At 36.2% G+C, this 25351-nt stretch overlaps 1 protein-coding gene across 4 annotated transcripts in view; it reads left to right on the top strand.

Annotated features, from left to right (window-relative positions):
* Nucleotides 1-25351, top strand: part of LRBA (LPS responsive beige-like anchor protein) — a 762450-nt gene that overhangs the window by 67816 nt on the left and 669283 nt on the right. For all 4 annotated transcript variants that reach the window (XM_044912877.1, XM_044912874.1, XM_044912875.1 and 1 more), the window contains exons 2-3: nucleotides 20868-21099; nucleotides 21312-21412. In XM_044912877.1, the coding sequence (XP_044768812.1) occupies nucleotides 20868-21099; nucleotides 21312-21412 (333 nt within the window). The remainder of the gene's footprint in view (nucleotides 1-20867; nucleotides 21100-21311; nucleotides 21413-25351) is intronic.

Here is a 25351-nt window from a genome sequence, read left to right on the forward strand (position 1 = left end):
TGGTGTTGAATTTTGGTCAAATGCTTTTTTTTGGCATCAATTGATGTATCATGTGATTTTTCTCCTTTAGCCTATTAATAAGGTGGGTTACATTGATTTTTGCATACCGAAATAATGTTGTATCCCTTGAATAAAATCCATTTTGTCATGGCATTTAATTCTTCTTATATATTATTGAATTCTGTTTGCTGTTATTTAAAGAATTTGTGTGTTTATATTCATGAGGGATATTGGTATATAGTGTGATGTACTGTCTTTGGTTTGGTATCAGAGTAATAGCTTCATAAAATGAGTTGAGAAGTGTAAAATTATTCTTAATTTTATTTATTTATTTTTATTTATTTATTTATTTTTTTAAAAGATTTTATTTATTTATTTGAGAGAGAGAATGAGAGAGAGAGCAGGAGAGGGAGGAGGGTCAGAGGGAGAAGCAGACTCCCTGCCGAGCAGGGAGCCCGATGCGGGACTCGATCCCGGGACTCCAGGATCATGACCCGAGCCGAAGGCAGTCGCTTAACCGACTGAGCCACCCAGGTGCCCCAAATTATTCTTAATTTTAAACATTTGGTAGAATTCTGTAGTAAAACAATATGAACCCTGAGAATTATTTTTTTTGAGAGTTTTAAAATTATGAATTTAATTTCCTTAGTAGTTATAGCATTATTTAAATTACTTCATAGTGGGTAAGTGGTAGCTTGTGTTTTTTGAGTAATTGGCTTATCAATACTGTGAAATTGTGTGTTTAAAGTTGTTTGTAGCTTTCAGTTATTTTTTGTCATCTGCAGGGTCTGTAGTGATATTTCCTGTTTGATTCCTGATACTGATAATTTGGATCCTTTTTCTTCTTCTTTTTTTTTAAAGATTTTATTTATTTATTTGACAGAGAGAGACACAGTGAGAGAGGGAACACAAGCAGGGGGGGTGGGAGAGGGAGAAGCAGGCTTCCCACGGAGAAGGGAGCCCAATGCGGGGCTCCATCCCAGAACCCTGGGATCATGACCTGAGCTGAAGGCAGATGCTTAACGACTGAGCCACCCAGGCGCCCTGGGTCCTTTTTCTTGTTATTTTTCAGTCCTCTAAAATTTTCTCAATTTTAATGATTTTTTTCAAAGAACTAGCTCTTTATTTCATTGATTTTTTCTTTACTGTTTGTTTGTTTTTTGCTTTCAGTTTCATTAGCTTCTGCTCTTGTATTTATTATTTGCTTCCTTCTGCTTGCTTTGGACTTATTTTGATCTTCTATTAGGTTCTTTTTTGCTTTTTTTTGACATGGAACTTGAACTCACGACCCTGAGATCAAGACCTGAGCTGAGATTAAGAGTCAGATGCCTAATTGACTGAGCTACCCAGGCACCCCATCTTCTATTAGGGTCTTAAAATGAAAGTTTAGGGAAAAAAAAAGTTTAGATTATTAATTTGAAACTACTCCTTTTTTTCTAATATATGCTTTTAGTACTATCAATTTCCCTCTCAGTACTGCTTTAGCTATGGCCTACAAATTTTGATACATTGTATTTTTATTCATTCATTTATTTATTTGTTTATTTTAGGTATGCTCTAAGCCCAGTATGATTTGAACTCATGATCCTGAGATCAGGAGTCTCATGCTCTACTGACTGAGCCAGCCAGGGACCCCTATTGGTATTTTTATTTTGATTCAGTTCTTGATATTTGTTTTTAGTTCCCTGAAAACTTGCTTTTCTCTTTCTTTTTTTTATTTTTGATTACAAAATTTTTTTTATTATCTTATGTTAATCACCATACATTACATCATTAGTTTTTGATGTAGTGTTCCATGATTCATTGTTTGCGTATAACACCCAGTGCTCCGTGCAGTACGTGCCCTCTTTAATACCCATCACCAGGCTAACACATCCCCCCACCCCCCTCCCCTCTAGAACCCTCAATCTGTTTCTCAGAGTCTATAGTCTCTCATGGTTCATCTCCCCGTCCGATTTCCCCCCCTTCATTCTTCCCTTCCTGCTATCTTCTTTTTTTTTTTTTTTAACAATAGTGTATTATTTGTTTCAGAGGTACAGGTATGTGATTCAACAGTCTTGCACAATTCACAGCACTCACCATAGCACATACCCTCCCCAATGTCTATCACCCAGTCACCCCATCCCTCCCACCCCACCCCCCACTCCAGCAACCCTCAGTTTGTTTCCTGAGATTAAGAATTCCTCATATCAGTGAGGTCATATGATACATGTCTTTCTCTGATTGACTTATTTCGCTCAGCATAATACCCTCCAGTTCCATCCATGTCATTGCAGAAGGCAAGATTTCATTCCTTTTGATGGCTGCATAATATTCCATTGTATATATATATACCATATCTTCTTTATCCATTCATCTATTGATGGATATCTTGGCTCTTTCCACAGTTTGGCTATTGTGGACATTGCCGCTATAAACATCGGGGTGCACATACCCCTCTAGATCCCTACATTTGTATCTTTGGGGTAAATACCCAGTAGTGCAATTGCTGGATCGTATGGTAGCTCTATTTTCAACTTTTTGAGGAATCTCCATACTGTTTTCCAGAGTGATTGCACCAGCTTGCATTCCCACCAACAGTGTAGGAGGGTTCTCCTTTTTCCGCATCCCCGCCAACATCTGTCGTTTCCTGACTTGTTAGTTTTAGCCATTCTGACTGGTGTGAGGTGGTATCTCATTGAGGTTTTGATTTGGATTTCCCTGATGCCGAGCTATGTTGAGCACTTTTTCATGTGTCTGTTGGCCATCTGGATGTCTTCTTTGGAAAAATGTCTGTTCATGTCTTCTGCCCATTTCTTGATTGGATTCTTTGTTCTTTGGGTGTTGAGTTTGATAAGTTCTTTATAGATGTTGGATACTGGCCCTTTATCTGATATGTCATTTACAAATATCTTCTCCCATTCTGTCGGTTGTCTTTTGGTTTTGTTGACTGTGTCCTTTGCTATGCAAAAGCTTTTTATCTTGATGAAGTCCCAATAGTTCATTTTTGCCCTTGCTTCCCTTGCCTGTGGCGATCTTTCTTGGAAGAAGTTGCTGCGGCTGAGGATGAAGAGGTTGCTACTTGTGTTCTCCTTTAGGATTTTGATGGACTCCTGTCTCACATTTAGGTCTTTCATCCATTTGGAGTCTATTTTTGTGTGTGGTGTAAGGAAATGTCCAGTTTCATTTTTATGCATGTGGCTGTCCAATTTTCCCAACACCATTTGTTGAAGAGACTGTCTTTTTTCCATTGGACATTCTTTCCTGCGTTTTGAGGATTAGTTGGCCAAAGAGTTGAGGGTCCATTTCTGGGCTCTCTATTCTGTTCCATTGATCTATGTGTCTGTTTTTGTGCCAGTACCATACTGTCTTGATGATGACAGCTTTGTAATAGAGCTGGAAGTCTGGAATTGTGATGCCACCAGGTTTGCTTTTTTTTTTTTCCACATTCCTCTGGCTATTCGGGGTCTTTTCTGGTTCCATACAAATTTTAGGATTATTTGTTCCATTTCTTAAAAAAAGTTGATGGTATTTTGATAGGGATTGCATTATTAAATGTGTAAATTGCTCTAGGTACCATAGACATTTTCACAGTATTTGTTCTTCCAGTCCATGAGCATGGAACGTTTTTCCATTTCTTTGTGTCTTCCTCAATGAAAACTTGCTTTTGAGCTATCAATTATTTAGAAGTATATATTTTAGTTTCCAAATGTTTGGAGATATTTTTCTTGGTATCTTTATCTTTCTGTTACTTATTTCTAGTTTGTTTCTACTGTAGTCAGAGAACCCCCTGTGTATGATTTCAATTCATTTAAATTTGTAGAGGTTTGTGTTAATGTCCCAAGATGTAGTCTATTTTGGCATATATTCCTTGGGCACTTGAAAGCAGTATGTATTCTGTTGTTGGTTCGGGTCTTCTTTATTTTATTTTTTAAGATTTTTTATTTTTTTATTTGAGAGAGAGAGAGAGAGCATGAGCATGCACACGAGTGGGAAAGGGGCAGAGGGAGAGGGAGAAGAGGGAGGGTAAGAGGGAGAGGCAGAGGACCCTGGGATCATGACCTAAGCTGAAGGCAGATGCTTAACTGACTTAGCCACCCAGGCACACCTTGAGTCTTCTTTAAGTGTTAGTTCTTACTGGTTGATGATGTTGAGTTCTGATTCTTGCTGATTTTCTGTCTACTTGTTCTATCAGTTAGTGAGGGAGGGACATTTATTTTTATAACATAATGATACTTCTTTCCTCAAGGTGGAGGAGAGCCCCATGAGAAAGATCATGAGTTTGGGTGGAAGGCATCGAGACACTGATGTGTGTACACACACACGCGCACACACACTTATGTGTATATATACACATACATACATACTATATGCATACATACTACAGGAATTATTGGAGCTTTGGGTACTTTATTTTTGTTCACTTATTTTTTAATTTAAGTTCAAGTTAATATATAGTATAGTATTGGTTTCAGGAGTAGAATTTAATGATTCTTCACTTACATAGAACACCCAGTTCTTATCCCAACAGGTGCCCTCCTTAATGCCATCACCCTTTTATCCATCCCCCTATCCACCTCCTCTCCAACAACCCTCAGTTTGTTCTCTATCATTAAGACTCTCTTATGATTTGCCTCCCTCTCTGTATGTATTTTATTTTTCCTTCCCTTCCCCTATTTTAAAAAATCCACATATGAATGAAATCGTATATTTGTTTTTCTCTGACTTATTTTGCTTACCATAATACACTCTAGTTCCATCCATATTGTTGCACGTGGCAAGATTTTAGTCAAGTAATATTCCAGTGTGTGTATTACCACATCTTCTTGATCCATTCAGCAGTTGATGGACATTTGGTGTCTTTCCGTAATTTGGCTGTTGTTGATAGTGGTGCTATAAACATTGGGGTGCATGTGCCCCTTCGAATCAGCACTTTAAAAAAAAAAGATTTAGGGGCACCTGGGTGGCTCAGTCGTTAAGCGTCTGCCTTCGGCTCAGGTCATGATCCCAGGGCCCTGGGATCGAGCCCCGCATCAGTCTCCTTGCTCAGCGGGGAGCCTGCTTCTCCCTCTCCCTCTCTCCCTGCTTGTGTTCCTGCTCTCGCTCTCTCTCTCTCTGTCAAATAAATAAAATCTTAAAAAAAAAAAAGATTTATTTGTCAGAGAGAGAGAGCGTGTGAGCGCGAGGGAGTGTACACAGGCAGGGGGAGCAGCAGGCAGAGGGAGAAGCAGGCTCCCTGCTGAGCAAGGACTCGATGGACCCTGGGATCATGACCTGAGCCAAAGGCAGACACTTAACCGAATGAGCCACCCAGGCATCCCATTACTTTTCTATCCTTTGGATAAATACCTAGTAGTGCAATTGCTGGGTCGTAGGGAAGTTCTATTTTTAACTTTTTGGAGAACCTCCGTACAGTTTTCCAGAGTGGCTGCACCAATTTGCATTCCCACCGACAGTGTAAGAGGGTTCCCCTTTCTCTGCATCCTTGCCAACATCTCTTGTTTCCTGAGTTATTAATTTTAGCCATTCTGACAGGTATGAGGTGGTATCTCATTGTGGTTTTGATTTGTATTTCCGCTTTGGGTACTTTATTTATTTTTATTTATTTAGTTTTTGAAAAGATTATTTGAGAGAGAGAGAGAACATGCATGCACAAGTGCACAATGTGCAAGCGGGGGAAGGGGCAGAAGGAGTGGGAGAGGGAGAGAGAATCCTTGAGCAGACTTACCGCTGAGCACAGAGCCCGACCTGGGGCTGCATCCCAGGACCCTGAGATCATGACCTGAGCCAAAATCAAGAGTTGGCTGCTCAACTGACTGAGCCACCCAGGTGCTTCTTGCTTTGGGAACTTTATAGTAGAGTGTAGATCTGGGTGGGATTTTGCTCTTGGAGGTAAATGATTGAGCATCCAGAGAAGACAAGATTACTGTTCCATCTGAGGATAGAATACAGGAATGCCAGAGGGAGAATAATGCACAAAAAGTGGTGAGAGTACAATATAGATATACTTTATACATTGTATAATTTTGCTTTTGGTCTAGATAAATTGCTGCAGGCAACTGTTTTCTTAATTATCAATAAAGTAGGTATCTAGCCTGACCAAAAACGTTGAGAAACTGGAACAGTAATGGTGTGTCATAATGTTTTAGAATATGATATAATACCGTGTGATTCTGGAATGTAGATTCAAAATTGGTATCTTTAGCGTGTTCAATGGTATCTTTTTTTTTTTTTTTTTAAAGATTTTATTAGAGAGAGAGAGCATGAACAGGGGGAGGGGCAGAGGGAAAGGGAGAAGCAGGCTCCCGCTGAGCAGGGAGCCCTATGGATGAGGGGCTCAGTCCCAGGACCTTGGGATCATGACCTGAGCCAAACTCAGATGCTTAACTGACTGAGCCACCCAGGTATCCCAGTGTTCAGTAGTATCTTAATTGGAAAAAATGTATATTGTTAATCTTGACATGGTAAAAGTAGCAAACTTATAAATAACTGAAGGCCCGGGAAGAAGAGCTAGAAGCATGTGTGAGTGCATGTGTGTATGTGCATTTGATGGCTCTTGTAATAAGGATTATTAGTGTTTTTGTTTTTAACCATATTGAGCCAGTTGAGTGCAATAGGCAAAGGACACCCCCCCTCCTCAAAAAAATTAGACAAGATGGAGGTATGAGGTCATAGAGGTAGAATGCTGCTGGTGAAAGTCTCAGCTGTTAGGGTTTAGTATGTCTGGTCTGAGTCAAGTAAATAATTGACCATATTTAATATACTACAGTTACTTTTTTTTTTAAAGATTTTATTTATTTATTTGACAGAGAGAGACACAGTGAGAGAGGGAACACAAGCAGGGGGAGTGGGAGAGGGAGAAGCAGGCTTCCCGCTGGGCAGGGAGCCCGACAAGGGGCTCGATCCCAGGACCCTGAGATCATGACCTGAACCGAAGGCAGATGCTCAACTACTGAGCCAGCCAGGCACCCCCTAATTTACTACAGTTACTGCTCTTTGATAACATGTACTTTGTTTCCCAAAAAGTGTTCTGGTCATGTGGGTCAAGTGAAGTTAAACAGAATTCTTTACTTGAGAACCTCATGTGCAGTTTGAACTTTTCAGAGGGGCTATACTATGTAGCTCCCCTCCCCAGATTGATTTGATTTAGGTGGGATTATGCAAAGTACCATTCTTTCACAGGGACTATTGGATATGTTGTTGCATAGTTGGGTCAAGTAGTCTCTGATCAGTTCTCTTAATATGATTAATAAATGGAGACTTAAGGGGCTCCTGGCTGCCCCAGTCAGAGGAGCATGCCACCCTTGGTCTTGCGGTTGTGAGTTCAAGCCTCAGGTTGGGTGTAGAGATTACTAAAAATAAAAAAAAAAATAAAAATAAATGGAGCCTTAATAGAGGAATACACAACAATATTGCTCTTAGTTACTTGCTCCTAGTTTAAAAGGGAATTGAGTTTAATCAAATAACAGGTTTTTTCTTTTTTTTAGTGCTTAAAAAAAGATTATAGTAAAGAATAGAGCAAACAGGATATACAAATACCCTCAGCTTAGACTAAATTTGCTTTTGGTTATAAAAATTTCTTTATACATAGAGTCACATACCTAATTTTATATACATACATACATGTTATCATATATGTATGTATATATGAACACACACACACAATTATAAGTACGGTTCTCATTTTTTCTTTATCTTTTTAAACTTTGTTCTTTTTTCTGTCTCTTCCTCCCCATAGCCTGTTTCTCCTCTGCCCTCCTACAGTGTGACCAATGTTGATAGCCATGTGTAGAGTCTTCTGTATTTTATGGACATATAATCTAGTAGATCAAGTATCCTGACAGTCGTGTGTAATAAAGGAGTTCTCAGCTAGTTTCATGAAGGTAGGAAAGGAGAAGAGGGACAAACTTAAGAAATTTTAGGAGATAGAATCAGCAGCATTCAATTAATTGGACATTGTACGTAGGAATAGAGTTGAAGATGACATCATGGTTTCTGCCATGTGGGTAGAATTACCAACTGGGGTAGCAATCATAGCGGGATTAGGGAGAAGATAATCAGTTATGCTTAGGCCATGTTTATTTTGGGGCAGTATGTGTGGATGTCTACAAGCAGCAGGACACATGAGTTTAAAACTTAGGGAAGAAGCTAAGTTGAGCTATAGTAATATAGAGTAGTATAGAGACTTCAGATAGAGCAGGTATAGCAGAAATAGGATGATGAGATCGTTCGAAGGCATAAGAAGTTATGATTAGAGTAGGTTACTGATATTTTTCAGTTTTCAGGTAGGATAATTTCCTGATTTAAGGTGTAACCCTAGTAGGTAGGATGAGATTGAAAGTAATTGGATTTAGGAAGTCTAGGTATTAGAAACCATATTTTAGGTATTAGATACATCACCTGTATAAGAACTGAAATTTAGCAAGATTATAACAGATGCTTCCTGGAGGTGTCCAGCTTGGTGTCTGCACAGAAGAGGGTGGGGGTGGTGGCCTCACTGCTGGGGGTTGAGGTCATGGTGATGGGCCAAGCAGCTGCACCTGCACCTTCTCACAAGTGTGTGATGGCAACTAGGCTGGCCGGGGTGGGGCTGCTCAGAGCTCTCTGGGTGTGTTCTCTGCTCCCAGTACCGATCGAACTTGAAGATGCTACTCTTGAAGTGAGAATTTTAATAGCAGGTGGAAGGAAATGTGAGTTCTTGTATCTTCATCTGAGGGGATATGCATTAACTGAAGTATGTGTTAGTTCATTTAATCATCACAGCAACTTTAGGAGATGGTACCAGCATTACCCTAATTCTGCAGGTGAGGAAGTGAGCCATGGAGAGGTGAACTGTCCTGCCCTTGGCCTTACACTTGATATCTGGTAGAACCAGAAGTCAAATCCAGTCTTGCTCCAGAGGATATGCTCTTAAACACTGTTCTCCTAAGAGGAAATATGTTTCTGAAAACTCTACAGGTATAATTTATGGTTTATGGTTAAGGATCTTGGACAAAATACAGTTTGGGAGTGACCCATGAAAGTACTTTAGTATCATTAAAATTAAGACCTCACACCAAAAGGTAAATAATGATATTTTACTTATCTGTCTTTGGTGATACTTGATACTGTATACCTGATTTCTGTTTTACATCCTTATTGTGTGGGAGCTTCCTTTCCCTCAGTTTTGATGGGATACATCAGTTGCATACAATTTGATTTTGCGAGTATTGTACAAACTAAGAAGCATTATTTTTTCCTTTCCAGTTTTCCACATAAATATTCAGTGCATATTGAGAGGATTAAAATAGCTTATTTTTCCCCCCTTAGATTTAAAGAAAATATATACTTATTTTGAAACATGGAAACGTGTCATAAATGTATGATTTTGAAAGTAAAAATCCTTTTGTACCCCCATCTTCCAAGATAATCACCACTAATAGTCTGGTGTATATTCCTCAGGATTTTTCTATAGAAATACTGTCATACATAATGCATAAATATGATATGTGTATGTTAGAGGTGTACAAAACAGACCTTTGGCTGATTGGGAAAATCCCTGTGAGGGTGAAACCAAATATCACCATCTTAGAAGGAATTTTGGAGATATAAGAATACTTGTAAAACTTTATAGAAGATTTTAATTATTGAAAATTTCTTATTGAACATTTTATTAAATTTTTGTACATTTCATATTCTAATTCAGAGAATACTTTCTTGGCAATGTGGAGTAGTACATTGTTCTTGTGGTCACTGAATGCACATTTGTAAGCCTAAATAGCCTCTGTTTCAGCTGATGTTGACTGAGGCGTAAGATACTGTTTTGACTAACTCTCAGTAAAGGGTTGTTATAAGGCAAAGGCTGATGGTTATGTTGCCATCATCATTTTGGAATTAGTTTTTCCTATTAACTGACTAAGGTAGAGCCTTACTGTGTTTTGTTCAATGTTAGGAATGATCTTACAGAAAGATTTGTACACGAATTAAATTATAATGTAAGCTAATCTCTTACTAGTCTGTATTTTGTTATTTATATACAGTAAAACTCTGCCATGATATGACAGGTGGAATCTAAAAATTCAGTTGTGTAAAATTTAGGATGAGGCTATTTTGAGTTTAAATTCAGTAATTTTTGTCTATGTGTTTTAAAGAGCACAAAAGTAAAATAACAGTGAAATTTAGTATTATACATAGCTGAACGGAGAAAGTGTGAAATGATTAGGAGGCATTTTCTCATAATTCTCTCCTCCATTCATTGAAATTTATCCTACTACTTGAGATTTTTGATGGCAGAGTGTGGGGCAGAGGATAGTAACCAGTTATTTGAATTCAGTTATCACAGGCATTTACTCTATTTGTAAACACTTTTGTTTTTGCTTTAAAAAAAGAATATAATGTTCTTCCTGCAGTTTTTCTTCTTCCTGCAGCTTTTAAACTCACATTAATGACAGTCTGGTTTCCAATTTATTTAGCTATTTGTGTTCTCAGTTAGTTTTGTGTGTATAATCAATAGCTTTCTTAAAACTAGTGTAGCATTTAACTCTTACAGTAAAAAATATACATTTATTCTTCAGGTATCTGAGAGACTTTAATATAGAATACATATAAAGAAATTTTTACCCCCAAATGCCTATATTTGAGAGTGAATGTATTAAATCCAAATGACTCGTCCTTTTTAGATTACTGATATTATGCTGATTACTTATGATGTTAATATACTTGGTAATACAATCATTTATCAGCTAAACTTTAGGAATGCCTGAAGTGATATGTAAGTGTGCATTTAGCTGAATTTAAGCAACATATTTTGGCCTGATACTGGCACTGAAGCTGAATTTTCACGATCTTTAATTTAAATATCATTGTATTATTAAAGAAATGTTATCATTCTGTACCTACTGTTTTGTAAATTTAGTAGTAGGTCTTGAATATCTTGACATGCCAGCACATATAGATTTATATTCTTTTTTTTTTAAAGATTTTATTTATTTATTTGAGAGAGAGAGAATGAGAGAGAGAGCACATGAGAGGGGGGAGGGTCAGAGGGAGGAGCAGACTCCCTGCAGAGCAGGGAGCCCGATGCGGGACTCGATCCCGGGACTCCAGGATCATGAACCAAGCCGAAGGCAGTCGCCCAACCGACTGAGCCACCCAGGTGCCCGATTTATATTCTTTTTAAAGGCTACATGGTATTCTCTCTTATATGGTTGTACCATTGTTTATATATCTCTTTCTGTATTGGTGGATATTTAGTAGGCTATTTCCAATGTTTTATTTTTATAAACAGTGCTTCAGTATATAATTTTTATATCTTTCTGAGCTTTTCTGTATAAATTTTTTTTCTTATGTGTATAATATTGTAGATGATATTTTTATAAGTGGTTGAATTATTGGGTCCTGCCTTTACTGAGATCTGTATGCCTCCCAACTCTCAGAGTGATTGGATATTTGAGATGAAAAAAGAACTGTCCAGTATCCAGGGTTATAGAGTATAACTTCATGCCAAAGTTCATACTCTTAGCCGTTCTTGTTTGAATTTTTTCTTTGCCTTCTTCCTAATACAGAGATGTAGAGTATGGTTTTAAAGCCTGGCTATACTTTTTTCCTCAGTTTCACTCTTCTCTTCTCATTGCCAAAATTGTCCCCTTGCCATATCAGCTTCTCTTTTCATTGATACTGTCTTTTCAGTTTTGTCTAAATATTTTCAGTAGTAGTCATTCTCATTTCTTATATATTTGAAACTAAAATTCACTCAGGTTAAATGATCTTAAACTTTATGTAAGTTAGCTCCTAGCTGGGCATCTGTTCCTGTATATTTAAACATTTAGCATAGAATATTTGAGATAGGAAATTTTTTTTCTGATTAACTCTCAAATAATAATAAAACTCAGTAAACAGAGCTCCTGGATTCTTCAAACATTTTGGTTAGTAGAGATTTAGCATATTCCGCTGATTATCATTATTCTCCTTAAGAGATATGTATTACAATTAATTCCTACCACAGTTATAGTCCCCAAGGTATATTCAGTTTTTTTATTAGACTTTAAAACCTGCCTCTTGCTTATCAGAGCTTGCATTGTTTCATTTAAATAGATTTAATACCTGAAGTCTTTACTCTTTTGATTCTAGTATATCCACTGATACCTTTGTGAAAATTTGGTATTATTATATCATTTATCTCATTAAAATTAGCTTTATTGAAATATTTTATTATTTAGACAAATGTAATAATACAATAGCAACTGTTGTTTATCTGGAGATATTATATTTCAGGGAACAGAATTGCTATACTTTTTTTTTTTTTAAAGATTTTATTTATTTATTTGACAGAGACATAGCGAGAGCAGGAACACAAGCAGGGGGAGTGGGAGAGGGAGAAGCAGGCTTCCTGCAGAGCAGGGAGCCCGATGTGGGGCTCGATCCCAGGACCCTGGGATCATGACCTGAGCCGAAGGCAGACGCTTAATGACTGAGCCACCCAGGCGCCCCTTCTTTTTTTACTTCTGTTACGTGTATTCAATTTAATTGTATTTGGTTATAACTGTGATAAAAAGAATTTTTCTAATGCACAAAATAAATTGTAGTCACTTACGTTAAATGCACAGTTCTGAATCATATTTAAAACAAGGAGTTGTCCAAGATAGCTTTTTCTGATAACCCCCTCTCTAATTTATGTACCGTTTCTTGAACATCTATATATTAATTAGGTTTGTGTTCTGTAAGCAATGGAATACACATCTAATAGCAACTGCATGAAACAGGTTTTATTTTTCTCACATAACAAGGAATTTGAGGTAGGCAGTTGCTGGTATTAATGGTTCTACTCAATAAGGCTTCAGGAGCTAAACACTTTCTGCCTTTCCTTCTACCATTCTTAACATACTGGCTTTTTGTCTATGCTTGTGCTTGTAAGCCTCATGATATCAAGATGGCTACTGCACCTTTGGACATCACATCTTTGTTCTAGGGAGGGAAGAAGGTAGAAAAGCAAAAGGTTAGGCCAGCTACATCTGTTTTCCTTTTATCAAGCAAGCCAAAACCTTCCAGGAACACCTTTCAGCACTTCTCTTACCTCTTTGCCTAGAACTTCTTATGGCTATTCCTATGCTAAAGATGCTGGAAAAGAGAGCATTTATCTTTCCAGTCTTTGTAGTGGCAGAAAACAAGAGAGGAAGGGGTTTAGGTGTTTGAGTTCTGTAATGTTTTTATACATGAAATTAATAGCTTTCAAAATAACTAATTACTGTTGCATTCCACTCTTTTTAAAAAAAGATTTTTTTAAAAAAGTAAGCTCTGTACCCAACATGGGGCTTGAAATCATGACCCTGAGAACAAGTTGCATGCCCTATGAACTGAGCCAGCCAGGCACCCCTGTTTCACTATTGAAATAAATATATATTCACTCATCAGTTATAAGACTTTGGGGGACAGATGCTCAGTTAACCAGTCTGTATTATTTGTCACAGTCTATTAAATACAGTTGTTATACAATGTCAAAAGCCTGGTTCAACTGCATTGGTACCTTGTGAGTTTAGGCAAGTTATGTTTCAGGTTCCTCATCTATTAAGTGAAGATAATACAGGTTTTTTAGTGAGAGGTAATTAAAGATGATAATTCTTGTAAAGTGCTCAGCATAGTGCATAGCTTTAATCACTCAGTGCTTGTATGTTGTTTGTATTTTTAAATTATTATTTATTTTATTTTGTGTTAGGATTAAAAAAATTGAAATAGTACAGAAATAGAGTAAAACAGTTTCTCCCAACTACTATTAACTGATTGATTTGTAATCATTATAGTTATCTGTTGCTGTGTAACAAATTATCCCAAAACTTTACAGCTTAAAACAGTAATAAATACCAGCTCACAGTTTCTGTGGGTCAGGAATTTGGGAGCAAATTGGCTGGACAGTTCTGACGTAGAGTCTATCATGAAGTTGCATTTCACATGCTGGCTGAGGTTGCACTCATCTAAAGGCTCAACCGGGGCTGGAGGACCTGCTTCCAAGGCTACTTACATGATAGGCAAGTTGGTACAAGCTGTTGGCTGGAGACTTCAGTTCCTCTCCAAGTGGGCCTTTTATATAGCTGCTTGAATATCTTCATGACATGGTGACTGAATTTTTCTTAGCACGCGTGATACAAGGGAAGCCATTAAGTTCTTAATGACCTAGCCTTGAAAGTTACCTGTTACTCCAGCTGAACTCTCTTGGCAGGTTGAACAACCCTAATTAAGTGTGGCAGGACAGCTGTCTTGCTGGAGTTGTGGACTGTAGAGGAAGGAACAGGACAGTTTGATTACTTTTGATTGTTCATATTTTCTTTTCCCCTAAAGTAATCTTAATTTGTCTTTTTCTTTGATTATTATATTCTGTGAATCATAGAAAGGAACATATGAAAAACAAATAGGTTACTTGAAACCATTCACCTGAAAATTTGAAAGGCCTACTAAATGTTTGCCTAAAACAGATAATTCTGTGATATTCATACAAAAAGCTTCAATTCAATTATATTACATTATCCAATGTTTCTCAAAAAAGCTTTTGAAGAATGTTATTCCTTGAAAAGTTCTTATTCAGAAAAAAAAATTCCATTGTCAGGTAAATTTTGGGAAATCCATGCATTGGTTATATATCTTTTTGAGATATATAATATATAGTAGCATATCTCTGGGAATTCTATCCTGTAAACATTTCTAGCCTTGTTAATCCAGTATTTCTCAGACTTCATGGAAACTTTTTACTTAATACTGCTTTTGTAGACATATGTAGTTCAGTGAAATTTTTTAATTCTTGTGAATGGTACAGTGAACAGTGAGAGGGGAGATGTTATTTGCTACTGTCTAGTACATGTGGGGATTTTGAAAACTGTAAAGAGGATAATCATTATCAGTAAAACATGCTTTTTTGACTAATTTATAGATAGTGAAGTTTTTCTTCTAATTTCCTTGTATTCCATGACTTTGCCATCTTAATTCTACATTGTTGCCTCTAGTTGGAGGATCTTACTTTTCACTTGCCTTTGATACAAATGCAAATGGCTTGAGCTTTTTTTTTTAATTTTTTTTTAAGATTTGCTTTGAACTTTAGGTTTATTAAGACATTCAGTTAAATTCACCCTTTTTTTTTTTTTTAAAGATTTTATTTATTTGACAGAGAGAGACAGCGAGAGCAGGAACACAAGCAGGGGGAGTGGGAGAGGGAGGAGCAGGGAGCCCGATGTGGGACTTGATCCCAGGACCCTGGGATCATGACCTGAGCCGAAGGCAGACGCTTAACGACTGAGCCACCCAGGAGCCCTAAATTCACCCTTTTTAGGTGTGTAGTTTTATGAAATTAAATTTGGCAGATGGATATATTTGTGTATCCGGTATCACAATCAAGATTCCGAATATTTCATTGCCTCCCAAAGGCTTCTCATGTTTTTTTTTTTGTGGTTAATTCTGTGCCTCTGTCCCCAGCCCCTGGCAACCACTGATCCAGTTTCTCTTCCTATACTTTTGCCTTTTCCAGAATATCATATAAATGGAATCATAGAATATGTAGCTTTTGTGTCTAGCTTCCTTGACTTGGCATAATGTTTTTGATATTAATTCACATTGTTAATGGTATCAGTAACTTGTTCCTTATTATTGCTGATTATTATTATGTTGTATGGTTGTATCACAACTTGTTTATCCTTTTACTAGTTGGTAGACATTTGAATGTTTATAGTTTTTGTGATTATGAATAAAGCTTTTGTAAATATTCATGTACAGATTTTTATGTGGACAAATGCTTTATGAAATGGGTTGTCAGGATCCATAGGTCTTTCGGCTCTGTTATATTCAACGTGAGACTTGTGGCATAGATTCCAAGATAGCTACTCTAGTGCTTGCCATTTTTCAGTAGCTTATGTAAGTGGAAGGAGGAAAGTTGCAAAGATGAGTTGTGTTCTTTCCCTTAAGAGTAATAGCCCAGCAGTTGCACATATTACTGCCTGTCCTCTTTGGTCAGAACTTGGTGACATGGCTGGTAACTTCAAGGGAAGTGAAACTTCTGGAAAGTGAAATTTTTTGCTTGGGCCTCATGTACCAAACTAGAAACTCTTTTATTATGGAAGAAGAAGAAAAAGTGAATTGGGAGACATAACCTGTGCCACAGCATTGTAATTTTCCCTCAACTTCTCCCTATTAGTAAGTTTCTAGTGACTTTAAACATGTATAGGGTCACATTCACTTTGGAATGGATTCCTAGAGATAAATTGGATACCTTGACATTAGGACTTTTCAAAAGTAAATACATTTTTGAAGGATGCACATAAATAAAAGAAGCTTACTTTTTACTTGGCTTGTTTTATAAACAAGTAGATAGGGCCAGAGAAAAAAGGTGATTTGTCATAAGAAGTAGAAAATATCTAGTTAGGGGCATAAGCTATGATTGTACTCTGTCCAGTTTTTCTGCTATACCTTACTCTGGCCATATCTTTGAGGAAAAATTTAGCAAGATTCCAGGGAAAATGTAGCTTTAAATACTTCGAAATATTAGAATTTTCTATGTATTACAGTCTTTCCAGTTGTATAAATCTTTTGAAGAGAAGATAATTATTTTTGGTCCATATGTGTTTCTTGGTTTTCTGAAAATACAAGTGACTTAGGTTTAGTGACATTTAATTTTAGCTTAAAGTATTTTATTAATATAACCACTGATGAAAGTAATCATCATGCCCAATTAAAATCCTAATTCAAAACTTGTGAAGGTTTATTTGAATTCTTTGAATAATATGCTTTAAAATTTCTATAATCTTGTACATTAAACTATAACCTGTAGAAAGCATGTTATGCCACCCTGAAGGTTGCTATAAAAATTGTTTATGAAGTTCAGGCCAAGACTAAAATATGTTGAAATGGAGAGTTGTGAAAAATGTTCTATATAACATAGGAGACCAAATCATGCTAAAATGCAGAAAAAGACTATACATCAGTTTCTAGGCTACATTATTCAGAAAAATACAACCATAAAAAAGGTAATAAGATTACATTTTCACATTTCACGGCTAGTAAAGTGCATTAGGCTGCTCAGATATTCATAACTTATTGTGACATTTGGGAAGATTACATTTTGTAGTGCAGAGCCATTACTACAGCTCAGATAATAACTAGCCAATGCCTAGACTTGGATTATGATCCTTGTCATTGAAAACAAATTTGTGTTTTGAAGGTTGATCAGCTTCAAATAACTATTAGAAAGGGTTAACATGACATACTGTAGACCCTGTGCATGCTTTTTAGGTATAATAGATATGCATACATATAGTATATCAAATATGCCACACATTTGTATGTACCGATTTCTGCCATCAATTTTCTCCTTGAAAGGTATATTTTATAATATTTAAAGCAATGGAGAAATATTTAAAACACCTGTCTGGATACTGCTCTCACACTGTAAACTCAATTTAAAAGCTGGTGAAATATTTGGGGTTTTTTGGAAATTACTTTCAAAAATTAATTCTGTAGCTTCTTGTAAGGGTGGTTACTGGTGGAAATAAACAGATTAAAATGGAAGATTGATGTAAGTAATATTAGGGTGAAGGTAAGGTCTCCTAAATTAGTTGCAACTAGATTTTTGACCTGTTTAGACCTGTGTGGGTATGTCCAAACATGTATCTACTAAGAACTCTCCCTTTTCTCTTTCCCCCCAGATGCTCAGTTGCCTTTTCAGAGGCAATCACTATTTAGTTTCTTGTGTATCACTCTTATGTATATGCCTATGTATATTCATGTTTTACATTTATATTGTAGCCTACCGTTCACCACACTTTTTTCCATCTTGATATTCTCATTTAAGTAATGTATTTTAGAGATTTTTTTCATGTCAGATGGAGCTGCCTCATTCTTTTCATTGGCTGCATCATATTCTATTATATAGTCATATATGACTTTATTAACTATTACCTGATAATGTTTTTTGGGGGGATTGTTGCTTTTATTTTCTGTTCAAAGTATGTTACAATGAAGTTTTTGTATCCAACATCATTACCTAAATGTATCTGTAGGATAAATTTCTAGTTGTTAAGGTAGCTGTTTGTGTGTGGCTTCTTCTATTTAACATAATTCCTTTTAGGTTTGTCTGTCTATCTATCTATCTATATGTCTACCTACCTTCCTATCCACCTACCTACCTACCTAGCTTTTTCAAGAGGAGATTGACTTATATTGGTAACTGTGTCAGTAGTTCCAATACCAAATATTTTTCTCATTTATGGTAATTTTTCAGTTGAAGTACTTGGTTTTCCAGATATATATCACATCATCTCAAAGTAATTATAATTTAAATTCCTCCATTCTGGTATTTATATGTTGCTGCCTTTTGACTAAATGTATCTTCTGTGCCTCCAGAATAATATCAAATGATAGTGATGAAAGTCACATTCTAACCTTGTGTCTGACTTTCATGAGACTCATTCCAGTTTTCCTATGCGAGCATGATGCTGGCTTTTCAGGTGTGATTGATATATTTTATTATTAAAGGAAGTCTTTTACAAGACTTTATACTTTATTATTACAAATAATAATAAAGTATGATGGAAATATAAAACCACCATTTAGCAATGCCACAGTAATAATAGTTACAGGTAAGATCCATTAATGGATCTTAAAACTTAAGATCCATTTATGGATGCATAAAACTGGAATAAACTATTTGGTTGTGTCTTACTCTTTTATGAGCTATTGGATTTTGTTGTGAAAAGTATGACGAGAAACAAGTTACTTGCATAGTCTTAAGGTGTTTTCCACAGATATATAATGATTTAAATATGAAATATAGTAACTTTATTTATTTAAAGATTTTATTTATTTATTTGAGAGAGTGAGAGAGAGAGCGCACGAGCAGGGAGAAGGAGAGGAAGAAGCAGACTCCCCTGCTGAGTGGGGAGCCTGATGCGGGGCTCGATCTCAAGACCTTGAGATCATGACCTGAGTCGAAGGCAGACGCTTAACCAACTGAGCCACCTAGGCGCCCCTGTTGTAACTTTAAAATGGAAAAAAATCTGACCATCTTAAACAGGTGATCAAAGCTAACTTTACCAGTAGTTTGGCATATTTATATTAGGTGCCATTGAAATGATATGCTAAGGACATACATCACTTCTGGAATACTTTTGCTAAAAATGCATAACCTGAATTTAAACTTGAAAAAAACTTCCATAGTGGAAGAGTCTATAAAATATCTGGTAAATATGCTTCAAAAGCATCAAAATCATGAAAGTCAAAGAAGGCCTGTGCAACGGTCTCAGTATGGAGAAGACCAAAGGGATGCTGATCATGGATCAGAAAAAGGACTCTAGTGTGACAAGTGGCAACATTTGAGTAAGATCTATAGATTTGTCAGTAGTATTTATCAATGTTAAGTTTATGGTTTTAATGATTTTATTATGATTATATAATATACTCATTTGGGGAAGCTGGATAAAGGGTATACAGGAATTCTACACTATTTTGCAACTTTTTGAATATTTGAAATTATTTCAGGATGAAAAGTTAAAGACAGGACAAGCAGATAATATTCACACAACCAAATAAAAAAAAGAATTTTTACATATTTAACAGAATTTTTGGGTGGACTGGGGAACTAAACGTGTACTTTATAGCCACGACCATGTAGCTAGGAGAATTGGCCCAATGACACCAAGGGGCTCTTTTAGCAGAAACCCAGCTCTCCTTTGCTTATGCTAAATGTTCCTGATGATACAAAGAACTGTACGCTAAAATCTCTGCCAGAGCTTTCCCAGAAGAATCAAATGCTTTTACCACTGCACTAGCCAGGAATTCCTATCTCCCTACATGCAGATGCTGCCTCATGTTGTTCATTTTTCCATTTTTCCTTTCTCTTGCCACTGCGTATCTTTGGTAGAACCTGGGAGATATCAGTCCTTGGCTACAAGGAGTTTTAATTGATTTTCTAATTCTGAACTTTCCCTGCTTTTCTGGTGTAAACTATATTTGGTTGTGTCTGTTATTCTTTTATGAGCTGTTGGCTTTTGTTTTGTAAAGTTCACTTTCTCCTACTTCCTGACCACTTTTTGGGTTTAGGAATGCATAGTGAAATTTCAGAAGGACAAGAGTGTAGATGAATCATGTATGTAGTATTTCTGACAGGTATCTTTTAGAAATCTAGTTGATAAAGATAGCTCTGCAAAGGTAATTCTAAAAGTATTTTAATTCTTTTAAACTCTTGGGATTAGTTAAAATTTAAAAAACTCTCCTCTGTGGGAGGATGCTGTGGGTGAGATGGCGTTGTGGGGATAGGTCAGTATATCTTTCTCTGGATGGGTTTTTTGATAGTATCAATGAAATAAATTTTCTTGATTACTTCTTTGGGTGTATGATTATATTTAAGTTATCCTAGTTATTGACAGGGAAGGAAGGGTATTAAAATCGGTAGGTAAAATAAACTAGGAATTTGGCAAATATGAACTCTAAGGTCTGTGTCCACTCAGAGCATTATTTTAGCTTTTCATTTCTGTTGTGAGCTGGTATTTTGTATAAGCAGCAAAGCACTTCTAGGTTGCTGTGGATAGTTCACAGAGTTTATAATTCATAAATACTGAATTAGAAGCAGTTAATAGAGCTAAAAGTGAGATCTTTATTGGTATCAGGGCAGTAGATAGTGATTTACCAAAGACATCCTGTATTTGTTTCTGTTGAAAAATATTTCCATTTTTATATTGTAAGTCTTACTTGACTTTGTGCTATCTTAACTTGAAGGTTTCTTTAGAATCTTTATTTTTTAGAGCTGTGTGTGTGTGTTTATGGACCCTTTTGTTGTAGAGGGTAGAGAATACTGTGTATGGGTAGTTACTGGTTAGGAGTGTGCTTTAGTTATATCGAAAAAGCACTAATGTTTTTAATTTTTCCCCCCTTTTTGGAAGCTGGTAGGAGGGCAGTTTGATTTGGAAATGAATTTCATTATCCAAGAAGGTGAGAGTATCATCTGCATGGTGGACCTACTAGAAAAATGTGACATTACTTGCCAAGCAGAAGTCTGGAGCATGTTTACAGCGATTCTGAAGAAAAGCATACGAAATCTTCAAGTCTGTACTGAAGTAGGCCTTGTTGAGAAAGTGCTCGGGAAAATTGAAAAAGTTGACAATATGATAGCAGGTATGATTTTTTTCTGTAGTACAGTGGATGTGAAGAAATAAAGTTTGATTCTTAAATACTGTATTTCTCTTATTTCATAATATTTATTTCAGAAATATTTGAGTATCTACCATGTGTGGAACTTGAGTGTTCAAACTCTTAAATAAGCACAGTATATTTTAATCATTGAAGAAATATAAATTGATTGTTTTATTGTTTTCTTTTGTTTCCAGATCTTTTAGTTGACATGTTGGGAGTGCTGGCTAGCTATAATTTGACCGTTCGAGAACTAAAGCTATTCTTCAGTAAACTTCAAGGAAATAAAGGACAATGGGTAAAAAAAATGAGTACCCTTTGATATTTGAAAGTATTCCTCTCCTCAAACACATTAGTGGCTTTTAAGCAACTGTTATTATTCTACCGGGGTAAATGTAAAATTGAAGGGAAGAGATAAATTAAAATAGCGTTTAGGTCTGTACAGCTACTTTTGCCATGACCTGACACAGGTGCAGAGTAAGAGAACTGGGTGTTCCAGGCAGGCTAAAACTTGGCCCTTCTTCAAACTCTTAGTCTTCAAATATACATTTAACATTTATTAGAGGAAAAGGGTAAGGATAGAGAAGGAAGAGTGTTTGGTAGCAGCACCTAGATTCTTTATTGACCTGAGTAGTTTAGCTGTCGCCCTTAAACTTGAATAACCCACTCAGTGAACACAAGCTGTGCAGTTAATTGGATCCACCCTCCACAGATTCAATTTAGTGGTCCTTTTCAATAAATGGCAGTAGTGGTCAACTTATTTTAAACTCCGGGTGCATTAACAAACTGTTTCTTCCTACCACTTGGTTACTTACTTCTTAGAGGAATACTAATAAATATTTTCTCCATTTTTGTTGCGTTTCTAGGCTTATTTTAGTGCCCTTTAGAGATCATTGCCCACAGCACTGCTTAGCCACAGCTGATCCTTAATCTAGCTCTGTTGAAATATATTTAAATTGGTGCGTTGCAATTGTACACTCTAGTTTATTGTGTTAAAGTGGTTAGATTCAAGCTTCTTTTTATCAAGCTTTAGCTTTCTGGCTACTTTTAAGATTTCATCATTGGGGGTGCCTGGCTGGCTCAGTTGGTAGGACATGCGACTCTTGATCTCAGGGTCTTGAGTTCAAGCCCCATGTGTTGGGTGTGGAGCTTACTTAAAAAAAAAAAGATTTCATTATTGATTTTTGGCAGTTTTATTGTTTCTTGGTATGGTTTACCTTGTGTTTATTCTTATTACAGTTCTGGTATCTGTGTGTTTATAATATAATTTTCAGCAAATTTGGAAATATTTTGGTCATTATTTCTTTAAATATCATTTTCTTGTCCCTCCCTCCTTTTTTGGGACTCTAATTACATGTATGTTAGCTCTCTTGATAATGTCTGGTAGGTCACTCAGATCTTTTCACTTTTTTTTTTTTAGCTTTTTCTCTTTGTGCTTCATTTTAGATTGCTTTTGTTACTGTATTTTTAAGGTAATTGCTCTTCTGCAGTGTGTTGATTCTATCCATTAAAATTTTCAGATTTCAGATTTTTTTATTTCTAAAAAAATCTCTTTAGTTCTTTTTAGTATCTTCTGTTTTTCCTCATTATGTTCATGTTTTCCTTTAAATCCTTGGGACTGTTGAGCATATTTATAATAATAATAGTAATAATAGTTGATTTCATGTTATTATCTACTGAGTCTATCATCTTTGTCATTTTCTTTTTATTTATTTATTTATTTATTTGTCATTTTCTAGATCAATTTTTTACTCACTGATTTTGCTTCTGCTGACAGGTCATATTTTCCTTCTAATGCTAGTGATTTTAGATCGAGTGATATTAGATATAGTGAATTGTTCCTTGTTGAGTGCTGGATTTTGTCATATCCCTTTTCAGATTGTTAGACTGTTTTTGCAGGCAGATAAATTATTTGTGGATCACTTTACCCTTCCAGGCTAGTTTAAAAGTTTTCTTTTGGTCAGGTCCAGATTGGCTGTTATTCTAGGTCTAGTTTAGCCTCCTTATTGAGGCCTGATTCTTTTAGGGTCTCAGTGAATGACCCTAAGTCTCAGGTATGGGATAAGAGGTAGTGTAACACCGTGGTCTCTACATAGTGCCTAGTAGTGTCTCAAACAATTTCTGGCTGTATAGTAGCTGTGGGAATTCTTTGACTTATAGGTGTTAATATCTTGGCCTCACCTTGTTCAGTTTTATGGTAGGTTTGAATAGTTTGATATTAAGCCAAGGAGGCAGTACAGATTTCTGGAGCTTCCTGTCTGCATAGCTCTTTTCTCTGTAGTACTCTGCCTTGAAGCTTTTATCTACCTCAGACTACCCATATTCCATCAAGTCAATGAGACCTTCAAGTTCTATTTTGTTTCCCTCTTCCTGTGCAGTGATAGAAATTGCATCCTGGTAGAAAGTCTGGTAATCTCACGGCTCATTTTGTTTCCTTTTTCTCAAGTATAACAGTCTTGCGCTACCTCTTCTTCCATGTCTAAAAAACATGTAAAATGTATGTTTCATACATTTTATCCAGTATTCTGGTTGTTTATGGTGCTTTGATAAGTCTAGGTCCTGTTAGTGTATCATGTCAAGAAGAGGAAGTACAGATCTTCTTCAACTTACAGTGGGGTTCCATCCTGATAAACCCATTGTAAATTGAAAATGTCAAAAGTTGAAAATGCATTTAATAAACCTACCCTACCAAACAACATAGCTTAGCCTAACCTATCTTAAATGTGCTCAAAACACTTACATTGGCCTACAGTTGGGCAAAGTCATGTAACACAAAACCTATCTTATAGTATAGTGTTGAATATCTTATGTAACTTATTGAATACTGTATTGAAAGTGCAAAACAGAATAGTTGTGTGGGTACAGAATGGTTGTAAGTATATCAGTTTTTTACCTTTGTGATTTTGTGGCTGACTGGGATCTGTGGCTTGCTGCCACTGCCCAGTGTCATAAGAGTATTGTACTGCATATTGCATATTTTGAGCCTGGGAAAAGATCAAACTTCAAAGTACTATTTCTACTGAATGCATATAGCTTTCACACCATTGTGAAGTAAAGTCGTAAGTTGAACTGTCAGAAGTCAAGGACGGTCTATATGCTGGTTTCATTTTAGTTTTGATTCTATTCAGTGTATTTATTGTGAATATATAATTAATACATTTTTGTTGGTGAATATAGAAAACTCTGAGAAAATAGCAGAGGATATGAATAGATGTTTATTTATAGAGATAGAAACCCCACAATCAAATAAACACAAAATCACTAATAACTAGAGATGTTCAAATTAAAACAATATTGATATGTCACCTTATGTCTATTAGTATTGAGGATTATAAAGTTGGATAATAGCAAATATAATTGTGGAATAGGGTTATTTTATTTAATTTTTTTTTGGTGGGGTCAGCATTTATATTTATTAGCTGATTTGCAGCTTTGCTTTGTTTCAGCAAGTTAAGTCTTTGCATCAGTAGTTGAAACAAAATTATTTGATTCACTAATTATATTTTGGAACTGTTTTCACACTAATGGTAGTAATGATAGCACAAGAGAGACCATAGCCTACTTTTAAACTAGCTTAGGGGCACCTGGGTGGCTCAGTCGTTAAGCATCTGCCTTCCGCTCAGGTCATGATCCCAGGGTCCTGGGATCGAGTCCCACATCGGGCTCCCTGCTCCGCAGGAAGCCTGCTTCTCCCTCTCCCACTCCCCCTGCTTGTATTCCTGCTCTTGCTCTCTCTCTCTGTGTCAAATAAATAAAATCTTAAAAAAAAAAAAAAAAAGAAACTAGCTTAAAACAGAATTCTTTAAATCAAAAAGGAACATGGCTATGCTTAAATGACAGAATTGATGGGATTGATGTCTTCCTCCCTGTCACTTGCTACGGTGGGCACATTAGAATATTGAAGCATAATTATAATTATCATGGCTTGGTGATTGCATCTAAGTTCTGAGGGTTATATTACATAAATGTTAGATTACAGTAGTTACATACATTATTTTGATTTGTCTATTTCAAATCCCATCTTTTTTTCTTTCAAATATTCATTTAAATTCTAGTGAGTTAGATATAGTGTAATATTGGTGTCAGGAGTAGAATTTAGTGATTTATCACTTACAAAAAAAGGCATATAGTTATTTTGAACCTATATGTTAGTGGCTGGAGTGAACACTCATTAGCCAACCTCAAGTAATCTACCACTACTCAGTCACATAAATTATACCCATATCCAGTGACTTGG

Source organism: Neomonachus schauinslandi, chromosome 2 (genome assembly GCF_002201575.2).
Source record: "Neomonachus schauinslandi chromosome 2, ASM220157v2, whole genome shotgun sequence".
In the NCBI taxonomy this organism is placed as follows: domain Eukaryota; kingdom Metazoa; phylum Chordata; class Mammalia; order Carnivora; family Phocidae; genus Neomonachus; species Neomonachus schauinslandi.